The sequence below is a fragment of the Phalacrocorax aristotelis genome, chromosome 15, assembly GCF_949628215.1.
Source record: "Phalacrocorax aristotelis chromosome 15, bGulAri2.1, whole genome shotgun sequence".
NCBI lineage: Eukaryota > Metazoa > Chordata > Aves > Suliformes > Phalacrocoracidae > Phalacrocorax > Phalacrocorax aristotelis.
In genome coordinates, this window is record NC_134290.1 from 15,244,996 (window position 1) to 15,268,123 (window position 23,128).

The following is a 23,128-nucleotide window of genomic DNA, read 5'->3' on the forward strand; positions in this document are numbered from 1 at the left end:
AAATGATGAACGTTGGTAAACGCTGCAGCATAACTTTTGCAGATGCTGTTGTGTTTTTGAGGACTCTTGAATAATTGTTCATTTAAAAGAACCAAACACACACAACAAAAAACCAGCAAACCCTACAATGGAAAATGATGTTAGTTACTGAGTCTCTGGTGTTGCTGAACATTGCTTAATGCTCCATTCTATTGTCTTCCAGAATTCTTGGAAATACTTGTGCACTGTATTGGGATCAGCTGAGCCCCTCATCCCCTCGTGCAATGGGAGGATATGATCCCATGCTGTTTATTTGGGCAATATCCTAGCTGAAATCTATGAGAATTTCACATATGTCAAGAGCAGAGTAATATCCAGAATGAAAGTTCTAGTGCTCATATTTTCATGGATCACTTATTCCTCCTCAGGGGAGAGAACCACAGTGGCACGGGTTTTTTACTGTTAGCTATGACAACATCAAAGGTGCACTGGGGACTCATCATATTATCAATATAAAATTAACTCAAAGATGACAAATTCACTACTGGTGATGCAAAAATCTTGTGATGAATGTTTTATTAACTTTGCCGGGGAAGTGTGAATAGTTGCATGTGACTTGCCATGACCAGCCTTTAAATATTTTCATGTGAAAGCAATTACAGTCCAAAGGAATTACTAATGCTCGTCAGCTGTCATCTGATCTCTCACGTCTCCTACTAATGTGTAACAACACTTCAGTCCTGGGCTACTGCCCAAGGGCAGCCCAATTCCCAATACAGATGCACAGATTTCTAGGGGAGGGAAAGATGTTCTGGATATTGTATATGAAATATTGTTATGTTTTATACATGACATTCAGTAATGTCTGCTTAGGCTGTACTTGTAAAGATAGAAATTAATCATTTCATGTTCTTGAGTGGATAACCCAGGGGATGGGGGAGTTACGCTATGTACAATTAATGTTTATGATCATACAAAGCATGTTGATTATAAAAATAATGTGCATAGGAATTCCTTTAAAAGTTTTGTGCAATAAACTATTTTTGGTAAAGGGCTCCATGTTGTTTGTACTTCTAAAGAGAAATTGATATTGTTTTCTCTTGGTTTTGGGCAGTAATTTTTAGGTTTAGGATTCCAAACATGCTGTACGGCCACTTTTAAGGAAAAAAACCCAACTTACTTTGAAAGGTTATGCTATTGTGTATTGATTTTTGACTGATTTTTAACCCATCTAAAATCAATTGTTCTTGTATTTCCATTACGTTTACTTCTCAGTTTGCTGAACATGTCAGGAAAGAAAGGTAATGAGTGTATCTCCCTTGGCCTGAATTTGCTAACATCTTAAGTTTGAGCGTACAAAATGGAACAAGGCAGAGATGTTGATTCTAAATTAGCCAATTGTAGTGATGAGGAGAGAAATACTGTCCCTTGCTTTTAATATTAAACAGTGTGAGTTAATGGGATGCTGACAGCTTCTTGTTGAAGCCCTGCCGCTTTGTCTGGTCATTTAAACCAGTAACTGACTGGTTTGTTTGCAGTACGAGCAGCTTGTACCCCTAAGGTACCCCTGAGGTGGTGATGTTACACTTCATGGGAGGGATAGTTTACACCTGTGAAGGGACTTGCTTCCTTCTCTGCTTCTTCATGATTTTCCATCTCTGCTGGCTTATCCGAGACTGCTGCGGTGTTTGAGTTTATAGAGCAAAAAGCTCAAACAGGCATTCTGAATCTCGATAAACACTGTAAACCGTAAACATACAGACTATAGGTCTGAGGGGGAGGGAGGTGCTGTGGAATTGTCGAGTCCCGCATTTAAGCATCTCTCCGTGCGGTATCGGTCGGGACACCTCACCTACGCCTATTCGGAGCTTAATTAAAAGCCACTTTTCCCGGCACGACGCCTCGCTGAGGTGAGCGGGGCGGGGCGGGGCTGCCGTGCTTTTCTGTCAGGCAGCGGGGCGGGCAGGCCCGGCGCCGCGGGGCGGGGGCCTGGCGGGGCAGGGCGGGAGGAGGAGGAGAGACGGAAGCCGGGAGGCCGCTGAGGTACCGTCCCCGAAGGGCGGGCGGGCCGGGGCCGGGGCATGGAGCGGTGGGTCGGGGCCGCCGGGGACTGGGGCTCCGTGTGGGGAGTCGCCTGGGGCGGCTGGCCGGGCTGGGAGCTCTTGGTCGCCTGCGCGGTCATCGGCGCCGTGGGCTGGCTGCTCCGGTTGCTGGAGAGGAGGCCGGGCCGCCGCGGGGCGCCGGCGGCGGCCATCTCCTCCCCGGCAGCCCTCTCCTCCCCGCCGCCGCTCTCCGCGGGGAGCCGGCGCTGCAGCGGCGGGAGCCGCCCAGGTGAGAGACTTGGGGGAGGCCGGCGGGGGGTGGCGCTGCCCCTCGCTCCGCGGGAGGGGCGGCCGGGCGACCGGGCGGGCACCGCCCGGGGAGGCCTGCGGCCGCTCGGCCTCTCGCCCTTCTTGCCTCCGCCGCCCTGGGGTGGGCGCCCGCGGGTGGAGCTTCACAGCCGCGCCGCCGCCCCGCTCCTCCGCTGCCCTCTGCCTTCCCTCCCTGCCTGCCTGCCTCCGTCCGGGCGCACGCCTCGGCCCTGCCGGCGGCCTGGGCCGCTGCCCGCCCCACCCTTCTCCCGCCTCCCCGCTCCTGCTCGCTGCCTCCGTCCTCCGGCGCCGAGCCTGCCTTCCCTTCGAGCGCTAGGAACACATGCCCGTTCCCGGGAAGTTGCCCTTTTTTGGTGTCATCCTCCCCCCGCCCCCCTTTTCTTTTAATCCTGGCTTTTTTCAAGTTCGTTTTCCAGTTCTGTTTCTGCCACGTATTTCATAGCTGTTGGCTAATTTGGCAACAGGCAGTATAGGCTGAGTACCCGATTGCATCGCCACGATTATTTTGCCATGTGCAAATCTTAGAAGTCAAAATATAGCCAAAGACAGAATGTGTTTCTCATTTAATTCCTGCCATTACAAAATAGTAAAAAATATCCCTCTGTGTTCTTGCATTGCTCGTTTAACGAGTAGTAGAATAAGTAATATTCCTGTTCCTAAAAGTTGATCGATCATTCTTTCTTGGTACCAGTCTTAATTTGTTTTCTTAAAACAGATTCTGCTGTTTCATTCTGAATGCAGTAAGACAAAGGAAAATGCAACTCTTACTCATTCTTCCAGATTTTTGGTTGATTTGGAAGAAGCCTCAAACATGTGGTTGTTGTTAAAGTAGTTACTCATATTTGTAAAGCCACTAAAGGCCACTTGCAAGACCTTGTGTGCTGAACTAGAAAAGGTAGCTGCGTCAGTGCTGGCTGTACTCTGGATCCCTTGGAATTACATGAAATGCATTTTAAAGTTTGAATAATCACCTTTTGCACCTGCATGTAGCAAATGATTGAAGGATCAGCTTAAAACAGGCAGTTGCTGTTTCTCAGGTTTGCGAGTCCCACCGTTTGTTTTGGGTGGGTCAAAATGGGTGATACAGTTAAAAATTAATAAATGCTCATCCATGTTAGATGAAAGCTCAATGTCAGAATACACACACGTTTCATGAAAGTTCTATGTTGTCATTCCAACAATGTTTTTCCTGTTTCTGCAGGAAGCTTAGTGTAGAAAGCTCTTCATGCGAACAGTAGATCTTAAGCCAAACATTAATTTCTTCACTGTTGGGCTGCTTTGTCATTTCAATCTCTGATGTAGTTGTGCCTGAGTTGTAACGGCTGTGTGAAATAAATACTTTTTCTTACATAGTTGAAGAAGAAAATTTTAGGTACCAAGTTCTACCAAAAATGTGAGATACCGGAGAAATCGTTCCTTCCTGACATTTTTTACTTAACCACAAGCCAAAAAGAAAGATTTTTTTTGCACGTGCCTGCATACTCTGTGTGCATGAATTGTACGTACGTAAGGGTCTGCTCTTCTGCAGGGTGACTGTGCTGGTTCTGAACCCTAAAAATAGAGCATTTCCTGAGTTAATTCTTTAAGGCATGATACTATGTTGACCCTTTTAAAGTGCTTTCATGGAGTTGTTTCTGCAATAAACTTTCTTGCCTCTGAGCTTTCATCTTGATTGTGTTTTTTCAGTTATACAATCTGAAAAAGAAAATCCTTAGAATAGTGAGGCTTGATATTCTTATAGTTGACCTCAGGGCCATATTGTATCCGTTGATTAATACATAATGGCATAAAAGTTAATAAAAAAATAGGGAATTAAGGATCAAAAACAAGTGAGATTTCACATCCACCTTTGCAATCTGTGGGCAAGTCAGATATTCATTAACAGTGAGGTTGCTTGGAGGCTGGGGAATCATTAGGGAACTACAATACACTGGGGAGGTGGCTCAGCAGCATCACCTGTGGCTTTGCCACAGTTTAGGTAGTTTTTTTAAGCTGAAATACTCTCATTTCCCATTGTTTCAGTGAGGTTCTAGTTAATATTTGGGAAACATTCTGGGACTGAGGTTTGTCCTCTAACCACAAGATATTTAAAATTGAACATTCACAAAAAAACCACCAACTCTCAGAAGAAATGGCCCTCAGAGAAAACAACTCTCACACTCGTGTAACTCTCAAGTTACAATAACATTTGAAAACCTGCTCAAGGTTTGACATTAACATCTTTTTCCGTAGTATTTCCCAACATTAGAAATGTCATTTTGCAGTCAAATTCCAGAGAAAATTTTACTTGGCTATATTGACAATTGCTGAAAGTTATGAAAATACCTCTGTGTGGTTGAGTTTTTTAATATATGACAAGCTTTGTTCTTACCAGCTTAATCCTTGGGTAATTTAAAAAGCGAAATTGTCATGTCTCTTTTGTTGTTGTATTTTGTGATGCTATATTGGTAATAAACATGGAAAAATACGGGAGTTTGACTCTACTGCAAGTCTATGATGGAGATGCCATTCTGGAAGTACTCCTGAGTTTGTACACTCTGACAAAATGAATAATTTACTAGGATCCGGTCTTTAGAGCACCGCATCTCCGTGGCGTTAGGGTGCAGCCATTCACCGTTCAAGCCTCTCATTAGTTTCCCAGACAAAGGTTCTTGCCCATCAGAGTGAATGCTCTGACTCATGTTAAGGGCTGCTTGTGCACCCTGTTCATAAAGCAGGAGAGCTCATAAATGGGGGATGTTCCTCATATTGCCATGTGCATCCACAAATGCTCGTTTGAGGAGATTTAAATTAAAAATACAGGTGATACTGACATCATACCTGGGAGATTGTCTCTAATGGAGCAAGATGAGAAGTTGTGTAAATAAAAAAAAAATAGAGTGAATAAAAAAGTAGAAATAAATTCACGTGCAAAAGCTACAAATATGTGTTCTGGTAGTCCTAAGTTTCATAAACTGAGGGTGAAACCTGGAAGTGAAAGCAAAGTACTAAACATGCCATACACTCCTATGCAAACCAGTATAACCCATAAAACGGCTAGGCGATAAAAGGAAGGGTCACTTTGAGGGGGGAGTGAAAGCAAGCTGAAGGAATGCGACAGCCTAATTGTTTCTATCCTAAGGCTGTCCTTTCTGACTAGTGTACAGCAGGAAGTCACAGCCTCTGTGGGGATACACGGATGCAGTACCCGATGAAATAACTTTAGAGCTTATTAAGTTCTTGAGCTGCCCAAATCCTGTATTTTTCAGTTGTGTTTTTCACAGCCAGAAATTCATATTGGCATCATGGTATCTTCTTGCTGGCCCTGGAGAAGCTCTAAGTGTGTGGATTACATGGAAGGAAGTGAGCTGGGGGACTGGCAGTGTCGTACCAGAGAGAAGGATTTTCCTTTGGAAATGGAGACATTCTTCCAGCTCCTGCTTTTTGTTGGAGAGGGAAATCTGAAAAGATCAGCTGTGCCTTGTCTTCTGGCTCTTTGCTCTCAAAACCAGGGCTGGGAAACAGCGTGTTGTGTAAATAGTTCCAGCCTTGCATCACGGCCAAAGATAGCCTCCCTGGTTGCTGCGTCATGCTTACGGCTTACACTTTTGTCAGCTAGAAATTCTTATGGAAATAATAGAAATGGTGCTGTGGTTTTAGCTGTAGGTGCTGCCCAACCAGAGTCTCATACTGGGGCTGATTAGTCGTCGTGTTCTTGTATCCCACTGCATACGCAGATTGTTCCTTTCTTGACAGGAATCAAAAGTTTCTCCGCTTATCAGAAATTTTCCTGCATAAATATTCTGGATTGAGTTTTCACTCAAAATAAATTTGAAAAGGACAAACAAGAATAAAATATAAGCTGTAAACGCTCTTCCAAGTAGTTGTGAGAGGAGGAAATAAACTCTTGGTATAAGTGATAGCTTACAAATGTTTTTAGTGTGTTGAGTTGAAAAATACTTTGTCTTCTCTGCAACATCGATAATCTCTTCAGAATCAGAGAAATTGTTATGAGACACTTTTCGTTGGTTTTAATACAGCATTTAAATATCAGAAAATAAAAGTGGTGGTGTTCCTTACAGTTGATCTCCTCTCTTTTCTGCCTTTCCTATAGTTGAAATAACAATGGATGCAATATTATCCCGATTGAAGCAGCTCACCCCTGATGAGCTTAGAGAAGAAATTGTGAGAGCAGGACTGAAATGTGGGCCCATTACCTCGACTACTAGGTTTATTTTTGAAAAAAAATTGGCTCAGGCGTTGTTGGAGCAGCAAGGAGCGTTGGAGGAAGAAGGATCTGCTCTGTCAGAGGAGGCTGCTGGAAACGTCCCATCTCATGGCAGGCGGGCAGAAGCACAAAAGGCTTTGAAAACGATGGCAGTGAATCACAACGGCCACGGAGGTGTTCCTGAAGAGGCGGACTTTGGATACTGCGTAGGTCTGAACCCTCCAGAAGAAGATGCTGTGATGCACATGAACTGCTCAGCTCCAGTCTGTGGTGCAGGATGTGTTGATTCACAAATCAGCACTCAGACGCCGTCCAGAGATCCTCCACTATTCTATGGTGTTTGTCCAGTTTATGATGACATATTGGCAAGGAATGGTAAATATTAATTTCCTTTATTTCCAAGGATCAGCATTTTACAGTCATGTCTAAATAGACCTTTTCCTATGTAGCAAGTGATATGAACACCACTGTGTTACTATTTTAAGCGTTGCTTGAATTATTTTTTTGTTTCTGTAAATAGTATTTATTGGATTTTCTGAAGCATAGAAACCCAGTTATAAGACATCCCAGGTGTTCTGCCGTAATAGCTGATACACATGAGGATCCTCTACTCCATGTAGCTCAGATGAAGAAAATTATTTCCCATCCTGCGCCTTTAATCCTTCTCAAGAATGAAAAGTAATCCTACAAGTAAAGAAGCAAAACCCCACTTATACTGTCATCAGTTGAAGCTTAAATGATGTAACAGATTTCATATTTTCCTTTCTGTCTTAATGCCAAATGGTATCAAGAAGCATCAGTCATTCTTCACATTTTATTGATGAATACTGCAATAAGGAATTATTAAATTACCTAGTGGCAGGATTACAGTAATACATGAAGAATCGTTTACTCTGAGACAGTAGTAAGTATTCTTGCTCACAGAAGGATATTCAGATACCTTAATTTGAACAAATGAACGTTAATGTAAAGGAGGAGAAGGAGAAGGATTTGATTAATACCTAAGGTTCTATGTAGGGGGTCTTAAAGTTGTGACAGTGGATCACTTATGTAGTTGATCTTTCTGAACAGGAGAACATGGACACTAACGCAGGCTAAATGAGCTCCGAGTTCGCTTTTGAGTCTGGATGTGAAATACTCGCTTGTTGAAGCTGGCCCATCTATTAAAGAAGATGTTCAGACATTGATTGATACGAATGGCCAAACACTGTACACATACCACCTGATGTTAGCTGGAACGTGTAAAAGTCTTCTACTCAGTTTCCAAGAGAGAAAATTTAAAAGGACTTTTGATTCTTAACACCATGTTTGGTAGAGAAGCAGTTTGAGACCACAGCTGGAAGGATAGTCTGAGGGTTTTGTAATCTGTTTCTAGGAACAAATCTGAGGTTACTGAAATGATTTAACTTTGATTGTACTTTGTTGCAGAGAGAATACATGTTTATGAAGATAAAAAGGAAGCTCTCCAAGCTGTTAAGATGATTAAGGGTTCCCGTTTCAAAGCTTTTACAAACAGAGAGGACGCTGAGAAATTTGCTAAAGGAATCTGTGATTATTTCCCATCTCCAAGCAAGTCCTCTTTATGTTTGTCTCCAGTGAAAATGGGATCATTTAACAGAGGTAAGTGAGGGTGTTTGTCTGTGTACAGTAGATGCAGTATAGTCTGCTCATTTTTTATGAGAGAAGAAGCAACAACTTCATGAGGAATATACTAATAACAAAGAATTTGAAAGGGTGAAGCATCTTAATAAATTGAAGTCCTTTTAGAGTGGTGGTGTTTAGGAGAACCTGTAAACAAACGTTAGATCACAGCTCCAGAGCTTTCTCACCAAATAAAATTACTTTATAAGTGGATATGGCAACCTACATTTAACTACATTTTTTTCCTGTGAAATAAATTAGGAACAGGCAGTAAAAAGCACATTTTAATTTTTTACTTCAAATCTGGTTTTACTCCCGTATAAGGTGATACTGTCACTGGAGAAGCCGTCCTTAAAGTTAATGGGCGCTTTTTCAAGAAAGGACAACCAAAGTTTATGTACAGAAATCAAAAGGAAAACAAGTATGTTGGAATCCTGCCATTTCTTTTGTAAAGAACTACCACAGAAGTAAACTAGAGCCCCAGGAATCTATGGAAAGACTGCTTTTTGTGTTTTAAAGCATAAGATTCGGCCTTCAGTGTATGGTTTCTATGCTCTATGTTATGATAAAGTAAACTGGTTGCTTTTAAAAACAATTGTCATTCTGGTTCGCATGCATTTTACACTAAAAACCGTTGCTATTCTAAAGCTGAAATGTTGGTAATGGCCTGCATATATTGCTTAGTAGCCTGTGGTTATATTTAGTAGGATTTGATTTACTCATGGACTTCAGGAATTTTAGAAGTTTAATAAGACACTGATAAAATTGCGCAGTCTGTTAAAACTGTACTTGATTGTTAAGTAAGTTCGTAAGTTCAGAAATGAAATGGTGACCACTGATCATATTTCACACTGTTAGCAGTTGCTTTATTAAAGGGACTGAGTAGTCACAGAACTGCAAAAGCAATTTTAATATTTGGAAAATTCTTATTTCTTGTTGAAGTTTGGATGGAAGCAGGTTGGTAATTATAAAATTAACTGATCCCTATTAAAGTCTGAAACAGTTCTACAAGGTGATTAGGTTGTATTCTCCTCCCTCCCTCCCTATTACAAACTACTAGTATTTTTAAATGTCTTGTCATTGACCTCAATTTTTTTACTCCTGTACATTAAAGATGCAAAGTTAATACATATTTTAGATTAAAAGCTTATTTTCACGATCTGGGTATGAAAATAGTGATCACTGAAAAGAATGTGTCTGGTAACATGTTACTTGTGTTTTGACAGATGGCTTATGCTCCCCTGAGACTGAAACTGCTAATAAGGAGAGAGCCAACAGTTACAAAAGTCCACGTACTCAAGATCTTACTGCTAAACTTCGGAAAGCTGTCGAGAAAGGAGATACAGCAACATTTTCAGAACTTATTTGGAGTAACCCTCGCTATCTGATTGGGTCGGGAGATAATCCGACAGTGGTACAGGTGAAAAAAAAACAAATCCAAGTTCTGGTTTAGTGATGTAGCTTTGAGGCCTGATAAGCAGAACTGGAAGGAGTGCTGTTTTCTAGATATCTTGTTTCCACTGGTGCAAGGTTTCTCAGTGTTTATGGATACTAGCTGAAAGCTGAGAGAAACATGGCAGTTGTCTGTCTTGCATAAGTCACCCGTCACAACTGAGAGTTTGCTTTGCTCCAGAAGAGCTGAAGAAACTGAGTATGCAGTTCTTCAGGGGAAGAATAGGCTTGTTTTCGTATAGTATTGATCTCCTCCAAACAATTCCAGTCTTTGCTCAATAGAATGATTTTAAGGATGGCTGTAGCCAGGTGTTCCTACAGCACTGCTTACCTGGGCACCACCTTAAAATTTCAAAACGTGCTCTGTATCTAAAATCCACGTATAAGGTACTGTTTAGCAGACACTGACAATCTTACTTTAACAAATTACTTCTATCCAGACCAGCTTTGTGAAGCTGTTGAAAGTTTGTATGTCATATATTACAGCAAACTGAATTTTATAGATATATACCCACCCATTTTCCTGCTCTTTTTATACACTGAACTTCTGATCTCCTTTTATTATGTGATATCTTAATATGCCTTCTTTGCCACATTTTTGCCCTAGTTGTAAAAAAAAAAGACTATAGCTGAGTATAGGAATAAATTCCATTAATTTTAAGAATAATGTGGGTATAAAGATGCATAAGTCTTTACAATATCATATAATTTACTGCCGTTCTGAATGTTTATGTACTGTTTCGTAAATGTCTTTTCCTAATAAAACATTAAGAAACATAAATCTAAATCTAAGACTCGGTGTGGGAACCTTCGTATTTTCAGTCAGATCAGTTAAGCGTATGGGCATAAGAAAGCTGTTTAAATTTCAGTTCATTCTAATGGTTGTCTTTTGGGGTTTTTTCCAGGAAGGGTGTAGGTACAATGTCATGCATGTTGCTGCCAAGGAGAATCAGCCTGGAATCTGCCAGTTATTACTGGACACTTTGGAAAATCCGGAATTTATGCGGCTTATGTATCCAGATGATGATGATATAATGTTGAAGAATCGCATCCAATATATTGTTGACCTATACCTTAATACACCAGATAAAATGGTAAGACTTGAATATTTGCCAGTTTCTTATTATGGAAACAACTGGAAGGTGTTATGGGTGTGTAAGGGAGAAGGGAAGAGAGCAGAAGGCGACACTTCTAGCAAAATTAGTTAATAGTCATCATTCTACAGTATGGTGGGAAAAGATGTTAAGAGCCCTGATAATTAGTCATGACATTTATTTACTTTTCCCAGTCTCAAAATAAGACACTTGAGATTGACTTTGTCATGTTTCCAAATACATGTGAATTTCCGTTTTTCCCACTGCAGGGCTTTGATACTCCGCTGCATTTTGCCTGCAAGTTTGGGAATTTGGACGTTGTTAAAGTGCTCACCTCACACCCAGCTATTGTAAAAAAACCAAGAAACAAATACGATCAAACTCCAGAAGAGGTAGGTCTCTTCATGTCCACAACAAAACCAAAAACGTTATGCCTAACCAATATTTTTCAAGCTCAAACATTTACTAACTGCTGCAGATAGAAGGTTTGTAGGAAGATACTGGGGCCATGATTAGAGTGTAAATCTTTGATAACATTAAAAATATTTTACGTTGATTGTATCTGGGGAAAAGTTCTAGATTTTATGATTCACTGCCTTTTCTTTAGCGTGTCCATTTTATGGATGTGACTGTAGTTTAGTGGTGTGTTTTGCTATGAATTACAAGTACTTGATGAGGTGGGTAGAGGCCAGTAATGTGACTATTCAAAAAGAACTCACATTGCGATTGATTTAAGACTGATGTCTTACGCTTTACTAACAAACAACTAAAATTATATTAACAGGTAGTTTGTGAAAGAAGCAAGAATAAATCTGCAGAATTGAAAGAAAAACTAAGAGAGTACTTGAAAGGTCTGTATTCAGAGTTCTGTGCTGTATCAGGCATGTGTTTTGGCTCTTTGCCGTCGCCTATTCTGTTGCTTTCTGTAGTGTTCCTGTTCTTAAATGGTGCTACTGTAGGGTGCTGTGAAAACCAAGGAGAAACTAGAGCTGACAAGGAATAGAAAACTTCTTGTCTTTTAAATTACATGGTCAGAACTCTTACTGTATGGATCACAAGCTTATCCTCATAGCTCTGTAACATGGGCACAGCCCTTATTTTATTCAGTGAGCCTGAAGCAGAGAGTTTAATCTAAAAGCAAACAAAAGACCTTTGCAGAGCAAGAGATTTGTTTGTCATGCTGGGGAGTTGTGTCATTTCTTTGACACGGAACGTTTCACTGTATTGTCACATGTGGGGTTAGGCATTTGCAAAAGGAGATTTTGAAATTTGTTGAAGATCCTTAGGGATGGGGGGTGTATATCAGTGCCGGTATTTTTGTGTTTGAGAGAGAAGGGAGCCTGTACTAAAGCAGGCCATAAATGTTGAAACAATGAGTTTGAATTGCAACCAGTTTTACTAGTGAAACAATGTCAGACACTTAGGTACACAGGTGTATTGATATTCTAGGAAGAAGCAGCAGGATAATGTAAGCAAAACTTCTTGAGAGAGCTTTGTATTATTTATTTTAGGTCAATACTATGTCCCGCTCTTGAGAGCAGAAGACAATTCCTCAGCTCCTGTCATTGGTGCACCGTGGTCGCCTGATCAGACAGATGATGGTCCCCACAGAACTTTATCTAAATACACTGGCAGCCCCAAAGATCCAGTATTGTCCATAAGAGCTTTCGCAGGCCCCATGAGCCCCTCAAAGGTAAGGAGAGAACTTCATATGACTCAAATGCCTCTTTTCCCCTCTTTTTTTAGTAAAGAACCGTGAGAAGATCCACCCACAGTTCGCTTCGTGGTGTAGCTTGCCCCTGTTAGATTGCAGCTCTCTTTTTCTTGAAGAGCTGGATCTTCTGTAGAACAGAAGCACAGAAACTTCTAAATACTTTTTATTGCTGAAAAGAGAGAAACACGTGGTGTAAATGGGAGTGGAAGTTTGGTCAAAAGAAGGTTGTTCTCATTCCTATTGGAACCTATTCACAGAGCACTCTTCGACAAACCTTTTGTTGTCTTACAGATAGTGGCTCTGACTTCCTAATCTGAAACAAAGCCTTTCAATGAGGCTACGAATCAGTTTTAAAAAATCTTAACTACAGCTTTATCTCGTTTCTAGAAATGGACGCTGGATGTTAGAAGCAGTTTATCACCTCTGCTTGTTGAATTACCATTAATATTTTTTTCTAAACGACCAAGTAGTAGGTGTTGGGATGGTTCTGGAAAAGTATGGATTGTACAGTAGAAAAGGGACATTTTTAGTGTTCAGGAGGAATACTTAGTTATTGGTTAAATATATTCTACATTTACAGATGTTTCTTTGCACATATTGAAAGGATGATTCATGCTGGAAGTATGGCGGCTTTAGAAATAGCAAATAAATACAAACTAGGACTTTCTGTCATCTAATGCTTGGATTCTTCCAGGACTGAGTTTTACTTACTTGCTTAATGCTTTTTCTTCTAAACATGCGCATTGGTCAATTTTCTGTTCAGCTAACAGAAATGTAAATATATTTTACACTCTGAAAATTCTACCTAGGATGTAAACAATGCATTATTTTGATTACCGACAGATACTTCTAATGTCTGAATGTAATTCCTAGTCATTGTTGCTGATTTTTGTCATACAAAGGCATAAAGTTTGGGATTTTACAAAAATCCATTGGTTTATTCCCTTTAGCAGTTCAAATTCAAACAAATAAACAGCAAGAATATATTCTAATCATTACAGCAAGTTTGTGGAATATGCATATAAAAATATCACCTTTGCATCCAAGAAACCAGTGACCAAGGCAACATTTATCATTAAATAGAAGTATAATGGCATGGGAAAATTATATTCCTGCTGCACACAAATTAAAACCAGGCTGACTTAGTGTCTATGTAGTTTACTCTAAGGTGGTTACACGCTGTGGTCCTTACTCTTTTAATAAGCAGTTATAAGATCAAAGTAACCAGTAATCCTGGGAGGAGTAACTCTGGATCCAGTGTGAGATTCTTCATAGCTAGCGTTGAGCAACACTTGCGGCAGAACATGAGTTGTTTACGTGTGGACAGCAAACGGCTAAATGTCTTCTAGAGCTACGGGTAGACATTTAGCCAGCACTGAGCTTCGTGTTGTAGGGGGTAGGTTTTTTTAATTATTTCTGTTTTTTAAAGGCCGAAGAATTTCGCAAGCTTTGGAAGACTCCACCTCGAGAGAGAGCTGGCTTCTTTCACAATGTCAGGAAATCTGATCTGGAGAGAGGTGTTGAAAGAGTTGGAAGGTATCTAAAAGATCATCAGTATGAAAAATTAGCAATAGAGCCATTAAAAGTAAAGGACTTGTGCTGAGAGTACAGTTGTTACTTACTGAACAATATCTTAGGGCAAAAGTTACTGGCAGAAATATTTATGCAGTGTGTTGTAGTTCGATTTTTACTGTATTTTTGTGTAAAAAAAATAGCTAAAAATGTGAGAGCTAGCTTTCTTAGCTTTGGGAATCAAGAACAAAATATTTTAACTGTTACTGATGGTATGCATAGAATGCTTTTCTCAAATATTTACTTGCCTAATTTGTCAGAAGACCTAAAATTATGCATAGCCTACTTTTTCTGTAAAATTGAGGGATTGCTAAAAAAGATAGCAGAATGAAAAGATCCTAATAGAAACGTTCTGCTTTATAAAAGCTGTGTGTTGTGGTATGTGTCCTCGCTGTTGAAATACCTGGTATCAGCAATATATGGAGAAAGGGTACTTTGTTAAAAGCTCACTAGGTTTCTTTCCTTAAAATAACCCCTTGCTTCCTCCTACCTTCTCCCATTCCCAAATAGAAAAAGCTAGTGAATGGAGTTTCATTCAAATCACGCCTACATCAGTGGGAGTTCATCCCTATCCAATGTCTAGAAACAGTCAACTTAAAAATAGCAATATTTATGTTGCTAACTTCTAAGAATAGTAGATTAAATTTGAAAAATATTCTAGAAAAAAATTAGATGATGCTACGTTTGCTAAGGATGTATAGATCACTTTTGCAGACTGTTGATTGTTGTGGAATTGTGTTGCCTAGTTGCACGTTTGTACTCCTATTAATAGCTGATAAAATGTGTTCAGAAAAGTTATTGTCAAACTACCATTTATGTCTTCACAAATGATTCGTTTTATTTTATTTATTGCAGGGAGTTAGCTCATGAACTGGGGTTCCCGTGGGTTGAATACTGGGAATTTCTGGGCTGTTTTGTTGATCTGTCTTCCCAGGAGGGGCTGCGAAAATTAGAAGAGTACCTGAGTCATCGGGAAATGAGCGAAAAGGCTCAGCAAGAAACAGGGGAAAATGAAACCTGCAATAGATATAAAACTCCACATCCTTCTGGTAAGAAAAGGGCAAATGCTACGAACAACAGGCTGTACCTAGGGAGAAGAGGGAGAGAAAAAGCTCGGTGCCCTGGGGAAGTGGTACTCACCTGCTGTGGTTGCTGTTATTAATCTGTTATCCAAACAGGCCGATCATGGCATTGAAAAGGTAGCTAACAGACCGCGAATGTAGGACTAGAACAGACCTCATTAGGTGTTGGTTGTCGTTCATGCAAAGTGCTTTATTTGATTGTAGCCCCCACATGAAATTCCTGTAAGACGGCCTCTGTCTTCAGTATGTTTTTACTCGGAGCATTTGGGACTTCGTCTCAGAGTACAGAATTTTGTAATCCACAGATACAGAATAATTTCTTAAAGTAACGGAATAATTCTTTACAATTGAGGGTGAACGACACACTGAACAACGCCCGGGAGAGCTGTTATACCTTCTCAGACCACCGCTTGCCTTGTGTTTATGGAAGGCACCTGCTAGTCCCAGGTCTTTGCGCTCCTTCCACCTTCTTTCCCATGTGATTATAGATCTGAAGGGGCTCTGGTACTGGGATACACTGGACTGACAGGACCCCGAAGGATAGTCATTGGACTAGTCACAAGCCTTTCTGCTTTGGAAGAGATTAAAACTTAGTAATGTTTTCCTACCCTGTTCTGCTTTGTCCTGACTTTATCCTTTGTTGCTGGTTAATAATTGAGGTGAAGAGTGTAGGAAACACAGCTCTCAAGTGACTAGGAGATAAAAGGTTATTTGTAATAAAAAAATACAGCCTTAATGTTGTCATTTTGCATTTATAGCTTCAGTTAGGTTAGGGCACGCTGTTGCATAAACAGAATCACAGAGGGCTTCAGTAAATAGGATAAGGCATAAAGATTTTGCATTTGTTCCTGGCTTCTGTGATGGGCGTTCTGTCGAAAGTCTTTTTATGTGTTGCTCTTCTTAAATTTTTTTACAGGCAGGAGTAAAAAGTGCTGCAATTCCATTTCTGTTGGAGCATTTTTGGATGAGGATGATGATGACATGAGCTTAGAAGAAATTAAAAACAGACAGAACGCAGCACGGAATATCAGCCAGCCCGCTGCGTCCAAGGAGCCTAGTATCGATGCTATTGGCGACGCCGAGTGTGATATCTTGTCAATGGGGCGTGCAGGAAACATCATAGAAACGTCGGATCGCCCCAGGCACTACGAAAAGGCGGTTTCTTCCAGCAAAAATGGGTTTTGCAATCCAGTGTCCGGTGAAAGGATAAAGAGTGACAGAAAGCATTTGCATGATGGAGAAGAACGCCTCGTATCGCCTGTTTCCAATTTGCTGTCAGAATTTGAAAGCCTGTCATTCCAAGAACAAGAGGTTGCAGGAGAATCAAATAAAATCACTAAAAAAACCGAGAATGAGCGAATTCTGGCTGAAGGAGCAAGACCAGTGAGAATACCCAAGGACCATCTGGATAAGACCTGCTATGCCGTTTCACTGGCAAGTTCTGAGCCCAGTCTTACAGGTAAACCTGGAGAGACCAAGTTAGGGACAGAACACCAAGCACCATCAGAGAAGGAGAGGATGTCCGTGGAATCTGGAATTCAGACTAAGGAGGCACAACATCATCAAGAACGTTCTTCCCCGAAATTTCTTTTGAAGGCTTCGCCCACAAATGACAGTTCTAAGAAGTTATTCCTGCTTGGGTAAGAATTGTCTTTTTTAACGCTTCTTTGTCCTTTGGTTTATGTATGCAAAACAAGCTGCTTTTTACAGTATCATTGGGAGCAAGGTTGAGATGATGTGCTACTAAGCAACACTGGCTGCAGTCAGCCTTGAATGATCATCTTAAAGGGCTTCAGTGCTTGTACGGTAGCCGTGCAGTCCTCTTGCCACTAATTACCTGAATACCTTGTCTGGAGCAGAAGGAAGAACTCCCTGTTTCCAAACGAAATTCAGGTAACTTTGCTGTTTACCGTTCATCTGACAGGCTTTGACTTCATGATGAGCCTGGCTTAAGTTAACAAAGGTGGGATGTCCTCAGATTGAATTTTCAAAATTCTTATTTTATGAGACAACTGTGTAATAACGGACAGTCGTTTTTGTGGGGGCCTGCGGAAAAAGTTCATAGTGAAGCTGTGCTTACAGAGGAGCACGGGCCATTTGTTCGCTTATATCAAAAACAAACGGTTTGGAATTGGGATGTTTTATTGCCTGAACAAATACATAGTTCTCTCTTCATCTGGTTCTGTTTATATCCTAGGGAGCAGCCCTCGAAGCTGGACAGTGATGTCTTAGCAGCTATAGAAGGAGTGGATATTGATCCACAGAAATACCCCATCATTTACAAATGGAAACATGCGGTGCAGTCGTACTCTTCATCTGACAGGCAAAGGTATTTCTGCAAATTCAGTCAAATGAGTTGAAATAAAAGTTTCAGCGGGTCAGCTGCAGAGCAGCTTGAATAGCTGGAATTCCAGGCCTTGTTGCTCACAAAAACCTTGTTTTAAATATTCAACTGTATTAACTATTAGCGTGTTTCTGAAATGAATCACCGAGCCTTTTTGGCTGGTGCCTTGTTAATAAGACGAGTTTACTGGTGCTGCAGACAAATTCCTTCCGTTACACTGCAGCTCCAGATAACTTCAGCACAGCCATACAGACAAATCAGACAGAAAACAAAGGTCTCGAGAGCATAAGTGTTTTCCAGCTGGCCAGTGTCTCGGTTTGCTGGTGTGTTACCTAGTACCTGGAGCCTTCATTGGCGTCAGGGTAGCCGTGATGCCAGCTGGTGATTCATCCCTGTTGCTTTGGGGTACGTAGGTCGTGCAGAGTGATGTTAAAGTGATTTAAATATCTTCAGGCGTCTTTTTAGTATTATTTTTATTTTGCCCTCCATCGCCCCAGTCCAAAGGGATTGTTAGTGTGAACACTGGGGTGTGTTTCATTTTTAGAGGATGCCGCTCACGTTTTGCTGCACAAATGATGGGAGCGGGCTGCATTTGTTGGGGCGCCCGAATACACGTTATGCCATTCATGTTTTATTTTGAATGCTGTTGCTTTTGGGGGACCCAGAGCACCAGCTTTCATTCGAGTGGCTTCTTTGGGTAGTTGTATTAATGTGGATATTTATTTCCACGGTGACAGACATGGGTGAGAACACTGAGGAGTCCCTTGCTTAGACAGCCTGCGGTTGATACTTAGCCATGATGAAGTTCTCAGAAGAGAAAGAGATGACCCAGTGCCACACAGCAGATTGGAAAGGGGCAGGAACAGAAAGCCATCAGATGACCTGGAATGACTTCTAGTTTTTTCTTCTTTCTTCCAGCTCTCTTAAATGCAAGAAATTCCACTTATTATGAGAACTATTTCCACTAATAAGTTCTCAATATTAAACATGAATTTTTCAAAACATCCTTCAAAGACAGAACCTTTAAAGCTCTGTCAGAGTTTGTGAGAGTTCTAAAAATACAATTAACTGGCTTTGCTGCCCACAAAATCCAGAGCAGGAGTTGGGCACCAGCCGCTGGGAAGTGCAGCTGTGTTCAGTTAGCAGGGATTGGAGCAGGAGGAATGTTGGGGAAGAGCTGAAACTCCGTGTGGCAGGGCTGAAAGCAGTGCAGGTGGTCAGCGGAAGGAGGGGCGCTGCGCAGGGCCGAGCACTGCGAAAGCGAGCAGCTCGCTTTTGTCTCCGCGTTCCAAATAGCGCAGGGAAGCAGGGCGGCCATCAAGTAGAGTTTTAGAAAAATCCTTGAAGCTCGCTAAGGTTTTTCTGTGCTTTAGAGTGGAGTAGAACAGGCGAATATTTTCATATACCTGGTTGATAGGGTGTCCTTATCACTACTTCACTCTTCGAATTCTATTGTCCCCTGATTTGTGTGATTAATTTTTGTGGAAGAAATAGGCTAATTATTAGGCTTTTTTCATTCATACTCCACTGTCTGAAGGGTCTGAAGTGTTGTTCTGAAGTGCTAAAACTTAACACAAGGTTTTTAATCACCTAAGTAAAAAAGCTTACTGCAATTATTTGACAGTGCCAAGGCGTGCTCTGTCAGCCTCCTCACTTTTGCACTCTGCCAAATGCGAAGAAGCGACACGCTCGATCACTCTGTGCCTAGATATGCAGGACTCTGGCTGCAAAAATCCCACCTCCTGATAGATACCAGTAGGTCTGTCAGAAGGAAATAATTTCCAAAAGGTTCTAAATAAGCTGTGTGCCTGCGTATCCTGTGTAGTTGGCTTTTATTTGTTGATTTATTTTTGAAAACCTTTTAAAATGTCTTTCGTTTGTAGCAGCTCATTTAAGAAATTGCTTCACATGCAAAAGAAGGCACAGGAATGATTCTAACGTGCTAGAATCATCCTTCGGTCACTCTGCCTTGCTTAAGAGAAAAGCAGAGAAAAAGGAAAGGTGTGACAGAAAAGGTTTCTTAATTTAACAAAGGACATATTTTGCTCTGCTTTCAAAGGAATTTTAGATCCTAGTTCTTGTTGATATAAGAAAAAACCTGACATTTACTATATATAAAAATGATGCTACCTCTGTGGCGTCCCAACACCAAGGTGGTTTTTAAAAAGGAGGGGGGAAGTCCTGCAATAGCTGCGGCACTAACCCAGACCAGGACTAAATACATCCAGTTGGACTAAATTTGGAGTAATTTGGACTAAAATTGTCCAGGTGCTCCACAAACAGCCATTTAATGTCTTAGGGCCATTTTGGAACAAATGGCATCTTACTGATGAGGCAACACGTCTGTGTGTCTCATATTGTGCATATATTGTGCTGTTGCTGTCTCTGCTCAGGCCTGTCTCACACCAGTTACGATTCTTCTCTGCTGGTGCATTATTTCTGAGCTCTGCAAGTGGCCCTGAGCGCGAGTGCTCTCTTTATTGCTCTCCTAATTGCAGTTTTCTTAACAAAACGCAAAATGATGGTTTGTTTCTTTCAGTTGGCCAAGTCCGGCACTGAAGGCAAGATCCAAGTCCCAAACCATCGCTGCTGGCCTTCCAAATGCTTCCACGTATTCTAATTCAGGAAGAAATAGTCCCGTAACAGGGAGTCCAGGGAAGCACGGCGCTGCCACCTCCTTCTCTCCAGAGCCCGGGAGCCCTGGGCGCTACAGTCCAGCCTGTGTCAACCAAGCTGTGTTAAAACTGCGTTATTTTTCGGAGCCTCCTGCCCACTAAAATACGATTCATCTTCCTGAGACTGCAATTATATTTTCATGGATAGAGCGGAGGAAAAAAACCCAACCTACAATGTTACTGAAGTGACATGCGGTTTGTACTTGGCTATTTATTTTTCCTCAATTGAGGACACCTGTATGTTAAAAAAAAAAAAAAAAATTGAGTATCTGTCTTTAGGCCATATACGAGATAGATTGCCGGTGATACGCAAGAAGTTAGTGGCAGTCAGTGCAGTTGTCCAGTAGCTATGAATTAACCCTCGTGCCAGTAAAGCAGTGAGCTGAACCTTTACTTAGGAAGGGTGGTAGTTCGCCATCACCCGTCGTCGTCGTCACGAACCCGTTTGCCCTCAGCTGCGTTTCTTTTGCTTGGGTCGCCTGGAGGACGCGCATCCTCAGTAAAGAGCACTTGTATGGAAGCAACGGCAGGAGGTTAAACGTCCTTCCGTGCGCAGGGCGACGCTCGGGGAAGCCTAAAGCACCGCCGGGGTCACGACAGCCTTCCGGGCCCGGGCAGGAGCGTGAAACCCTGTGTGTGAACAGCCAGTGAGCGCCTGAACCACCAGCGGTGGGGGCTGGAGGGGTGACACTCACCCACTGCTGCCGCTGTGGGTGTGTCTGCACGTCTGCACGCAGAAAACCTTGAGTCTCTGCTTGTTCTGCGGCTGTTAAAAACACCGTGATACACTGAGTGTTTTAGTAAAGGGGCACTATAGAAATTAGTGGTATTTCTTTAAATGTTAGTTTGAAGATTAAAAAAATATATATAGAGATATATAAAAATTAGCTGGTTTTTTCCCCACAGAAGCTTTTAACATTAGCAGATTTTAACAGTTACTACACAAAAGCACATCAGCAATAATTTCAGCAGATTTACCAGCACGACACCTTCACAGTCTGGTTTGTTACAGATGGGAGCGGTAGCCAGTGACCCAGGAGGTGGCTCCTGATTTCCCGACTGCAAAGAGAGAGGAGTAAGGACTGAAAATATTTTTATTGAAATCTAAGCTTTTACTACATCTCTAGTCTTGATGTGGTAATGAGGTTTGGTTACAGCAGTCAGTGATTTTATTCTTTCACTTCTGGAAGAATGACTTGTTTCGACAGAACAAGGCTGGGATTGAAGGATGCTTTTCAAAACACAAGACAATTTTCCCAGATCAAGCTTAAAGGTTGTAATGGTGCTTGAAAGAAAGCTTCCAGAAAGCGCGGTCTCTAGTGCTGCCAGCTCGCTAGGTGGAAAAAAAAAAAAGCCAAGCCTATCGTTACACATAAATCTGATCAGAAAATTAAACTCTGCCGAGGCTGTGCTGGTGAAAAAGGGCTGGGTTTGGAGTCGCTGGTGCCACACAGTGCGGGAGTGCGCGCGGCACCACCTCGGCCGGCTGTGAGCGAGGTGTAGGTCCGTGGGCACGCCAGGTGCGGGCGGGGCAGTGCGGGTCCCGCGACCAGCATCGGGGCTCGCCGTGCCTGGGCTTGGGGTCCAGCGCCTGGGGGTCGAGGCTGCTGCCAGCCCCGGGTGGCTGGTCGGCACATGAAGCGCAAACCTGCCAGGAGGTTCAGGATTTGGTACAGACCTAAAACACTGCACTTAATGCTTTCGCAAGCTTAATAGTGCCTTTTGTAACATATATTTTATTTTTTAATTAAAGTCTTGTTGTTTTAGAAGTTTTTAAAACAAAAAAAAGTGGCATCCACTTACTATGGGCACATAAACTAGAGTTGTTTTGGGTTTTTTCCTTCTGGCCCTTGTGAACAGACCAGATTTTAATGTCCCTCTCCAAGGTGATTACCTGGCCCGCGAGCGCTCGCTCTGGGAGCGCAGCCCTGTTTTAGAACTTATTTTTAAGAAAAGGCTTATTTAGCTTGCGCTTTATACCGCGCCCTGCGTTCCATGAGCGAGACATTAGAACGCACTAACACCCAACTGACGGGCGGAGAAGGCGCTGGGGCAGGCAGGGGCTGCACTTGTTAAGAGGCATTTTTTTAAAAAAAAACCACAGAAACACAACAAAAACCCCACCCACAACCTGCTCCATTACCAAGCACATTAACTGACGTCTTTTTTCCTGAGGGTTATTTTTCACTCAGTTTTTGCTGCAGCAGCCTCCTGCTCGCAAACGGCTTTTTTTTTTTTTTAAGGTCCGCGATTCCTACAGGTTTAAAGGGGTGGGGGGAGGGTGTTTAGTTTTGGTTATTTTACTAATTTAATGTAAACCATGTTTCTCCTTCTGGGGAAATTATGCCAGTGATGGTTAATTGCCTAATAACCAGGTTAATGCCCATTCCCAGTAGCAAGTTGCCGCTGCTGTTCGCCGCCCTCCTCGTCCCGGCGCTGCCGTACGGTGCCGGAGCCCTTTTGGTCAGGGCCTGGTACCAACGCACTTGTTTGTCTTCCTTTTACCTTTGTTGTTACGCTTTGCTGTCTTTTTTTAATATTTAAATGTATATTACTGGTGTCTACATGTAGAAGGCTAGACACCACCCCCCCCAACACAGGCCCCCCCCCTTCACTTTGTAATTTTGTTGTGGGTTGGTCAAGAGACTATTTTTTTTAACTGTGTTCTATACTGTGCATTAGTCCAGTTGTACTGCAGCAAGGGGGGATTTTTCTAACACCATATTTACTTCAGCTATTAAAAAAAATAATTGCAATTTATGTAGCAATTTGATCATTCGTGGTTGTGATGAAAGACACGTTAAATCAGATTGATACTGCATGAATTGTGGTTTCCTGGCCAAAATTCACTCTTAAAGGTGCAAAAGATTATTTGTGGGATTGGTTTTGTGGTTTGTTTTTTTTTTTTTTTAAATTAGCCAAGAATCATGTTAAAACTCCAGCCTTACCCTGCTTTCTGTTAAACAATAAACGAGTAGCTGAAAGCGTCACGCTGC

At 41.9% G+C, this 23,128-nt stretch overlaps 1 protein-coding gene across 2 annotated transcripts; it reads left to right on the forward strand.

The window, feature by feature from the left end:
* The first annotated feature begins 1,962 nt into the window (after positions 1-1,962).
* Positions 1,963-23,122, forward strand: ANKLE2 (ankyrin repeat and LEM domain containing 2). Of its 2 annotated transcripts, none has more exons than XM_075110673.1 (13): positions 1,963-2,022; positions 6,445-6,933; positions 7,987-8,178; positions 9,426-9,619; positions 10,557-10,745; positions 11,015-11,137; positions 11,530-11,596; positions 12,257-12,438; positions 13,889-13,995; positions 14,887-15,080; positions 16,030-16,753; positions 17,311-17,442; positions 19,997-23,122. In XM_075110673.1, the coding sequence occupies exons 2-13, from the start codon at positions 6,456-6,458 to the stop codon at positions 20,232-20,234; spliced, it is 2,820 nt and encodes a 939-aa protein (XP_074966774.1). In that variant the 5' UTR covers positions 1,963-2,022; positions 6,445-6,455; the 3' UTR covers positions 20,235-23,122. The 2 variants fall into 2 exon arrangements, with proteins under 2 accessions (XP_074966774.1, XP_074966773.1); XM_075110672.1 differs by having other exon boundaries at positions 1,999-2,310.
* The last annotated feature ends 6 nt before the right edge of the window (positions 23,123-23,128 follow it).